Below are 9273 nucleotides of genomic sequence, written 5' to 3' on the forward strand. Positions count from 1 at the left end.
AATCAGACAGTTCAGTGTTCAGTGACTCATTTATGACAGTAAACTGAATATCTTTGGGTTGTGGACAAAACAAGACATTTGAGGACGTCATCTTGGACTTTGGGAAACACTGATGGACCAAACAAGTAATCTATTAATTGAAAAAATAATCAATAGATTAACTGTAGCTGTATCAAGAGGTAAATACCTCCAAATTAACCCTGAAATAATCTCGTAGTTGTTTTCTCTTCAGCTGGTGTCGTCATTCTCAAAAACGTGAATAAACTCCTGAAAATAATGTATAACATAGAGGCTTATTCATTAGTGGAACAGGGGAAAAATATGAAGTGAAACTAAGTTGAATTAATAGAATTTATTTCGAGAAAATAAACAAGTTTACTGATGATATTGTTATGATATTTATTTTGCTAAAATTCAATTATTCACTTTATTAATCGCTTGCTTCCCCAATCATTGTTAATAATTGATATAAATTATAGCCTGATAGCCCTTAACATCCTTTTTTGTCTTTTATTTCCCCTCAAATAATGTCACCTTGAGTCTCTCATCTGTGTGATGTAAACGCTTGTTCATTGAAGCTATTTAATGTTTAATTTGAGTGAAATATTCAAACAAATTTCAATTCAAACAAACACATTTCCCAAAGATTCAGCCTGACAGACTTAATATTTCCTCAAATTTCCTTAACGAGATCTGAAAACAAAGTTCTGTGTGTTTGACATTCAGCGTTCGGCTGCACAGCATGATGATCATTTACGTTGGTGAGTGTCATTTATTGCAGACAATTAATAATTTACAAGCAAATAAATAGTAAGAGGGCAGTCAATAAAATCCAAGCCAATAAAACAAATACCAACTGTCAGTAAAAGTCAAAAGTAATTACAGCTAATAAAACCTGTAAAAACCAGTAAAGGGCAGCGGTGTAAGATCAGGAAGGCTCTCTGATAAAAGTCTGTTTCAAGAAGAGATTTACAGGAAGTCTCTGGTTCTGCTGACCTGATCTCCTCAGGCAGCTCGTGCCGTAACTCTGAGAATCCTCCGTCACCTTTAGTTTTACGCCGCACCTGGGAAACAAATAAAAGGCTTTGACTAACAGGTTAGGTACATAACATGGAGAGTGGACATGAAGAGCTTTAAAAGTCAACAGTATGGTCTTAAGCAGTGTTTTGTGGACTAATAAACTAAACCCGCCCTTCAGTCGGCACGAGGGTGAGCAGATAATGACTGAATTATCATTTTTGGGTGAACTCTCTCTTTAAGCTGCAGAAACTTTGATATCTCACAGACGGTCACTTATTGGACTTAGCCTGCCAGGATCAGTGGCTGTTAGATCTGAGTGTCACCGACACAACAATAGGAGGAAATACCATGTCTTTGGATAATGTGACCCAGAGGAATCATGAGCAGTGAAAACAAAACAGATCCTGAGACCAGGTTAAACTCTAATTTACCTCCCTGTTGTTTGTGTGTGTCTGTGTGTGTGCAGATGAGGGAGCTGCACTCCCTGGGCTTCAGAGACGTGTCTCAGTGCGAGGAGGCCCTGCGGCTCAGTGGAGGAGAGGTGAAGGGGGCTTTGTCTCTGCTGCAGCGCCCTCTCCTGGAGCCCTTCCACCAGCGGATCTGGATGGACCAGCCTGAGCCGCCGATAGATCCCAAACACCCGGACAAACAGGTCAGGCCGCACGGCAGCTCACCTGAGGGCTTTTAGGATGAACACCTGCTACCTCTGCTGACGTGGGACTGATGTGTATTTTTTTTTAATTAAAAGAAAACATGCCTGTGTGTGTTTGAGGTGCAGTGTTTTGTTTATGTTCATAGCTTCTTTGCTGTTACATTAACTCCTTGTGGTCCTTGTGCTCTCTGCAGAGGATGTGCAGGCGTCTGTTGGCGCTGTACGACCTGCCCAGCTGGGGGCGCTGCGAGCTCGTCCTCTCGCTGCTTCAAGATCCAGATGTCACCTACACTCTGGAGGACGTGGTGCAGGCTGTGAAAGAATCTCCCGATAAGGAGTTCATCCGGCGTCTCCTCAACAACGAGTGTCCAATCTGTCTTTGCATCTTCCCCCGCAGCAAGGTGGGACACGCCATCTTAAAAAAAAAAAAGAAAAAACGCCCCTCACCTCACTGACATTTAGTGCACAGCTGTTCATTTCTTCTTCTCCTCGCCGTGTTTCAGATGCAGTCCCTGACCTCCTGTCAGTGCTCTGTGTGTCATGAGTGCTTCAGGCAGCACTTCACCATCGCCGTGAGAGACAAACACATCAGAGACATGGTGTGTCCCGTCTGCAGCGAGCCAGACATCAACGACCAGGAACAGATGGACAGCTACTTCTCTACGCTGGACATACAGGTATGCACACAGAGACACATGGAAATCGAGTTTATAACAAGAGTTCTGATTGGCTGCCTCATCGTACATTTGTAAGTAACTGCAATATACGGAATATTCAGAAAATAAACAAATAGAAATATGAGAATGGATGTAAAATTATGTACAAAAAAGTGCATCAAGCCACAGTCATATATATATAATGTGTAATAATAATGAAAACAGCCAGAATGTTCTCCAGCAGGTTAAGAGGCGTAATAATGTGATAAATTGTTCTCTTTTCACTTTTGCTAATAAAGTTTTGTTTGTCCAGCTGCGGGACTGCCTGGAGGTGGACGTGTACGAGCTGTTTCATAAAAAGCTGACCGAGCACGCTCTGATGAAAGACCCAAAGTTCCTGTGGTGCTGTCATGTGAGTTCTTCCCCCGTCGCTTTATCAGCTCTCGTATGATTTTCCTCCTCCACCTGTAGTTTGCATACCCTGCTTTCCATATTCATTTCCCTTTGGGTTTGGTTATTTTTACCTCAGTTGACAGGCTTGAGTTCAGTGTGGTTCATTCGCACTGTGATTAAACACACAAATGATGGAAAAAAAACAAGATACATGAGGGGCAGATTAATAATGGAACTGGTGCAGGAAATAGAGTGAGGATATAAAGTTAATCTGTCACTAGGAAAACAAACAAACTTCTATCTGTTTCAAATATTTTTATTGAGCCAAACAAGATAATAAATCCAGTATATCGTGTCAACTCATTTTCATTTATATGAAGGGATGATGGTATAGAGACGGTTTACTGTAATCCTCAACTGAAAAGCATCAGTTAGAGACAGTGACCAGGTGAAGTGAACTTTCCTCACCATTAGTCAAGTTTGGTTCAGTTCAATCAGATGCAAAAATAAAACAATTCAGTTTCATTCAAAAAGAAAACATTTCACAGTTCTTTGTCATGTAAGTCAACTGTGTACAGTTCATCATCATTATTTGGGTGAGATTTCTTCTCTTTTTTATCGACTTTAAAACAGCAAATCAACAAAGTGAAGTAAAAAAAAGTTAAATAAAATAATGATGGACCAAAAATGACAGTAGAAATGCATATTTACATGAAGTTTTTTTTTGTTTTTCTTCAGTGCACCTCTGGGTTTATTAACGATGGAGACCAGCTGAAGGTCACCTGCCCGTCCTGCCACAAGAGTTTCTGTACTCAGTGTAAGAAACCTGTGAGTATGAGTACTGTGTGTTCCCATAATTCATCACATTCAGAGGCCGTGTACAGCTTTGTCTTACATTTGATAAGAAAGATGAGAAGCCCTGAGACTCTGGCAGCTGTTCAGTGAACTCCCGGCGCAGGAGGAGCTCGCTCATTAACTCTGTCTCTGTGGTCTCAGTGGGAACCTCAGCACCAGGATCTGTCCTGTGAGCAGTTCCAGCAGTGGAAGAGGGAGAACGATCCGGAGTACCAGAGGCAGGGCCTGGCCGGATACCTGAGAGACAACGGCATCAGTGAGGCCACAAACTTTACCTACAACCACCACGAGTTTCATTTCAGTTTTTTTAACTATCCACCTTTGTTTATACCCGTCAGCCTCACACACCACAGGTTTTATTTATATCCTACTCACGTATCGAGCAGCTAAAAATGTCCTTAAACTCACTGTTTTCCTGCCTGTTTGTTTTTTTTTTCAACTTGCACAAAGACATAGATTTTGCATCCCTCTTTCTAATTTCAATCACTTTCCTTTATTATTTTAATTAACATATAATATTAATATAAAGGGGTAGTTTAGATTATTTTAAGTGGAGTTTTATGAGGTACTGAGATTACAGTCTATTAAGAGTTTATACCACAGTAGCAGTTACCTTCATCTCAAAATGCCACAGGTTATACATAAAAAATCACAAACTAATAATACAGTTATATAGAGAACTGCAGCAAGTAATGAATTAGTTTATCAACAGAAAAATAATCTGCAACAATTTAGATAATCGATGAATTGTTAAAGTCATAAACTTTCTTCAGTAAATGATTAGATGAACATCTAAATGACAGCTTTTCTCTGTCTTCTGTGATAGTTACCTGAATATTTGGGGGTTTTGGACATTAAATAACGTATTTATCTTTTTTTTTAGTAAGTAGCCATGTAATAAGTGAGATAATGTACAGTGAGCAGGTCATTATTGTGAAATAACCCCCTTCAGGATGAATCAAGGCTCCTCTGTCAGGGTTTATTTCACCATAATGACCTCATGCAGCTTTATATCTGAACTAAACAAGCCAAACAATGTTACTTAAATGTTTGGAATAAATAGATTCACCAGTATGTGTGTTGTCCTCTTGCAGCCTGTCCTCACTGCAGGTTCCAGTACGCTCTGACGAAAGGCGGCTGCATGCACTTCAGCTGCTCGCAGTGCAGGTACCAGTTCTGCAGCGGCTGCAACAACCCGTACCACAAGGTGAGACTGAGCTACGTCATGGAGAGAAAAGTCACAGTTTGAGCCTCAGAGAAGGTTTCTTATTTTTCTGGATGGCGGTAGACCTCCTTACTGTATGTTTTTCTTTTTTCTGTCTGGCAGACGGGGTGTAAGACGGCTCACTGCACTTACACCGGCCTACATGCTCATCACCCCCGAGACTGTCTCTTCTATCTCAGAGACTGGGAGCCGCCCAGACTACAGACCCTGCTGCAGGTACACATCACTTTTTAAACACTTGTGCTGAAGCTGGAATGATAAAAGTTGTTCAGTTCGACTTGAGGACAAAATTGATGTTAATAAAAAAGAAAACTTTGGATTAATGATCTATTTGTGATTAGAAAGATGAGCATTGTTGTGAATGTAAGCTCATGAAATACGTTTTACAGTTAAATGATGCTTTAAATATAACTTTTTCATCTTCAGGAGGATTTTTTTTTTAAGTTTTGAAGATAATAAAGTCCTCATTGTCAATCAGTGATCAAACTAGGGTTGCTATTAATTACAGTCAAATGAAACACCAACCCTCTTTCTTTCTTTGTTATTCAAACTTCCAAAAATGTGATAAAAGTTCAAATATCCTGTTTTTAAATTTAAATTTTAAATTTAAATTTTTGGAATGAAAGTGATTAGAAAGTTTGTTTTCCTTTCTCTCCTCTCAGAGGAACGGCGTGGAGTTCAACACAGATCCTTCTACTGGGACTCAAACTGGTAAAACAGCTTTTGTTCTTCAGTCGAAAACATCTCATCTAACTCCGTCTTTCAGAAACAGAAATTTAAATAGTTACCTTTTTGCCTCGGGGTTCAAACACATCCTTCAACTCCTGGAAAACCTGAAATCCAAACAAAAGTTAGATGAGACTGAGTAAACTCAAATTTTCATGTTATTTACTAGAAAACTTTAACACAAAAATAAATATTTTAAAGTGGACTTTCCTCCTTGTGTTTCTTGCCATTTGTCTGTTTTTAATTCATCATTGCAGGAAGATAATATGTCAGATCCGTCACTGACTTTGTTCTCTCCTCTGTGACACAGACGCTTGTTGTGTGATGGAGCAGAAAGATGAAGGAGGTCAGCAGATTGACTCACCGTGTGGCATCCAAACACAGCCGGGACAAGCTGGACTCTGCGAGTGAGTGTCTCGCTGTGTCATTATTTCCAGACTGAGCACAGATACAACAGAAACAGTCTGCTGACAGTCTGACTACCAGGGTAGTCCGTGTCAAAACTGGAAAAAACATGGAGAGTTTAGTGTCCGCTGGTCTTTTTGAATCTTTACACCCCTCTAGAACTTAAACAGAAGAAGTCCGGTCCCAAAAGATAGTTGATTATGGTTTCTTGTAGCGTGCGAAGTGTGAAAGAAATACTAAATTAATACAAGTTTTTTGCTGAAATGCAGGTGAACAGGTCGGACAGTTCTCCAGCACATACTGCGATCAAAACGGAAAATTAGAAAAAAATAGAACTTTTTAACTTGTGATTAGAAGGCAACAATACTGTAAGTTTGGAGTGACAGCACATATTCTGTTTAGTCACAAATAGAGCTGCTGATCAAACCTCAGTACACAAAATTACATGGACTAAAAGCTTCTTAGTTAACAAAACATGTTTTATTTTTAACCAATTTGTTGGTAAAATACTGTTTAATTTAGGTCAAGTTATTATCTAATTGTGTTTAGACGTTTATTTAACATGTGGGAACCTTTGGTAAGTGAAGAATACCACTTGTGCAGAAATACATGTTTAGATGAAAAATTGAAAACAGCATAAACAGAAACTTTTATAATCTTTTGGAAAACTATTGTACCTGTACTAGAATCAAAACTAAGACAGTGAGAGTTAGTTTGCTGATGATTAAAAACATCTGAAATTATGTTTGCTATATATTAAATGTAGCTACTTTAAAAGTCACTGTACTGTTAATGTTTTAAACCTGAGTGAAGAGGAGTTTAAAGACTGTAAATTTAAAACTTCATAGATATGATGAGAAAGGAACACACCTTCTCTCTTTGGGATTCTGCACTCGTCCTATTGGCCTTCTGTTTTTTGCAGTGAGGTCTGCATTTTTTCCCTGTTAGGTCATTCGGAGGTTGAGTTGTGAAATATTGCAAGAGTTTGAGTCTGAAGATTCTGTGTTGAAATCAGTCTGTGAGGATTAAACATAATGCTTCCTGCTCAAATCTCTTCCTAACAAATTTCTTAATCAATCTACAGTTTAAAAGGGATAGTTGAGACATTTTGGAGATTTCAAAACACTATACTCTCATTTCCAACAACATGCTTGATTGTTTGTCTTAAGGAGACAGTTTGGATGTTTTTGAAGTGTGGTTGTATGATGTGTGTTATCTACAGTAGATGGAGTAGAGAAGCAGCAGGAGTACCAGTGCAGAAAAACCCACCACTTTAACTGTACCTTATATTTAGAATATTTTCACAGTTTTACCTTGCTGTCAGACAGACTTTTCTGATGGGAAACGACTGTTACATGAGCCAACTATCGCTCCCTGCAAAGCCACCAGACTCCACCAGACGCTGCCTCGATCTGTTAGTTTGTTTGTGTTATTCTGTGACTTTTGTGCTTTAAATCCATGATTTTAAAAGTGCGGCCCGCCACAGGCGCCTCAGAGGGAGAGAAAATTATCTATACAGATTACTGTACCTACAACCATCTACTGTAGGTAATACACAGACAGTGGATAAGTACTTCATATACTCTCACTTAAGATAATTTGAACTATCCCTTTAAAAGGTGATTAATATGTCAGTGTTGTGTTGACAACTTTTTTCTGCTGCTCCCAAGTGACCAAATCTGTTGTTATAGGTTTAAAGTTATTTTTAAAAATCCAAAATGCCTCCTTTTTAAGAGGTAGAACTCTATCAGACATCTTCTGAGATCGAAACCACTGTTTTTCTATTTTAACAAAGTTCTGCGTTCCTGCAGGAAGCACTACAGAGAGTACCTGGTGAGTCTGATCAACGCTCACTCTCTGGACCCCAGTCCGCTCTACGACGCCCAAGAGCTGACTCGGGCCTGTGAGAGATACCAGGTGGACACGCAGAGAGCAGACAACGAGGACGACAACGTTTACCTGGCTCGGCTGCTCAAGGTGAGATACGTCTGTTTACTGTCAAACCTTTGGATAGAAGGATAGAGACGGACAGGACTAGAGAGCAGGCTTACCACTGGGAGGTCACTGGTTTGACTGGTCCTTTCCCTCTCGCCGCACCGTCAACAAACATTTAGCAAGGCACTAATCTGTGCGGGGCAGTTGTTCTCTTCCATCTCTTTTCACAGCACCTTTAAAAGAAAGCAGAAGTGTTACGTGTTTAATGCCGGTGTGAAGAGAACAAGGTGGATCATGTTCAGTGAAAGAAAAACAGACACAAACATTGTTTTTCTTCTGGTTAGAAGTTCATTATTCAGTCCTCCAACCTGTCTCTGCTCGATTATAGTGTTGTATGTGTGTCCTCCTCCTCCTCCTGCCCTCTTGTTCTCCAGATGAAAGGAAACGTTTGTTGGGTAAAAACCTCCAAAAAATTCAGTGAACATGAAAATTTTGATGCAAAACTGAGGATTTCCACTAATTGCACTGCATATCGCAAAATGACTTTTTTAACAAAACGTCCTGGTCGACATGTTTACAATTAAGTCAAAACGTTGAAAAGTTGTGAATGAAGTTGAAATACCATCATGTTTTTGTCCTCCTGTTTGGCCCTGATACACTTCTGTCCTCTGACTGTTGTGTCTCACATGGAAAAAAAAAAGAACAGGGTCAGACAAACATTATTTATCTGAAGGTTTACTGGTAAATGATCTCTAAACACATAAATCCTGTCATTATAATGTACATTATATATTAGTTAAGCACATATTAACTTTATATGTTCTAGATGTTCAAACAGAACATTAAAAAACTTGTTTTAATGTTTTTAACAAAAGGAAAGTTTTAAATTCTTAAAAGGTTTTAAAACATCACATTCATGCCACTTTTAACTGATTTCCTTAATGTGTAACTACTGTTACTGTGTATATAAACTGAATTAAAATTTTTGATAAATAAGCTTTATGAATAGTTTCATGTAATTTTTTCTAAGATAAAAGACTTGATATGTTTTTTTCTCCTCACAGAAACTGATGGAGGTCCCTCTTGGAGAAAAAGTTCCTCGAAACAAATAAAACGTTCCCCAAGAGAACATCACCAGCCTACAAAGTCATGTTGTATCCGTTTCTGTGGTTCTCACAGCTGAAGATTAGCGTTTTCTTTGACAGTTCATGAAAAACTGATTATCTGTTTGCAAAACTGAGATGAAAATCACAGCGAAGCAGCTTTACCAAATGTTGGAACTTTTAAAAAACTTCTAAAGGAACTTGTTGGTGTTTGACTTGGATCCTGTATGAATATGACAGTTTGATGATTTATTTTTGCACTTAAAGGAACAGTATGTAAAATTTCTATCAGAACAATGAGGA

General features: G+C 38.9%; 1 protein-coding gene and 1 long non-coding RNA gene across 3 annotated transcripts in view; one reads left to right on the plus strand and one right to left on the minus strand.

Moving 5' to 3' along the window:
- LOC146307808 (E3 ubiquitin-protein ligase RNF31-like) overlaps window positions 1-9069 on the plus strand; it is a 48755-nt gene extending 39686 nt beyond the window's left edge. For both annotated transcript variants that reach the window (XM_084747515.1, XM_084747516.1), the window contains exons 13-24: window positions 1487-1672; window positions 1867-2073; window positions 2176-2349; window positions 2642-2740; window positions 3460-3549; window positions 3718-3832; window positions 4671-4783; window positions 4904-5017; window positions 5464-5512; window positions 5838-5934; window positions 7744-7909; window positions 8932-9069. In XM_084747515.1, the coding sequence (XP_084603641.1) occupies window positions 1487-1672; window positions 1867-2073; window positions 2176-2349; window positions 2642-2740; window positions 3460-3549; window positions 3718-3832; window positions 4671-4783; window positions 4904-5017; window positions 5464-5512; window positions 5838-5934; window positions 7744-7909; window positions 8932-8979 (1458 nt within the window). In that variant the 3' untranslated portion in view covers window positions 8980-9069. The remainder of the gene's footprint in view (window positions 1-1486; window positions 1673-1866; window positions 2074-2175; window positions 2350-2641; window positions 2741-3459; window positions 3550-3717; window positions 3833-4670; window positions 4784-4903; window positions 5018-5463; window positions 5513-5837; window positions 5935-7743; window positions 7910-8931) is intronic.
- LOC146307809 (uncharacterized) lies at window positions 5509-8936 on the minus strand. The gene is made up of 3 exons (XR_014772730.1): window positions 8490-8936; window positions 7984-8100; window positions 5509-5634 (listed from the first exon to the last, which is right to left on the minus strand). It is a non-coding gene; the product is annotated as an uncharacterized LOC146307809 (long non-coding RNA).
- Window positions 9070-9273: the final 204 nt, after the last annotated feature.

Source organism: Lutjanus erythropterus, chromosome 21 (genome assembly GCF_056507025.1).
Source record: "Lutjanus erythropterus isolate fLutEry1 chromosome 21, fLutEry1.hap2, whole genome shotgun sequence".
In the NCBI taxonomy this organism is placed as follows: domain Eukaryota; kingdom Metazoa; phylum Chordata; class Actinopteri; order Lutjaniformes; family Lutjanidae; genus Lutjanus; species Lutjanus erythropterus.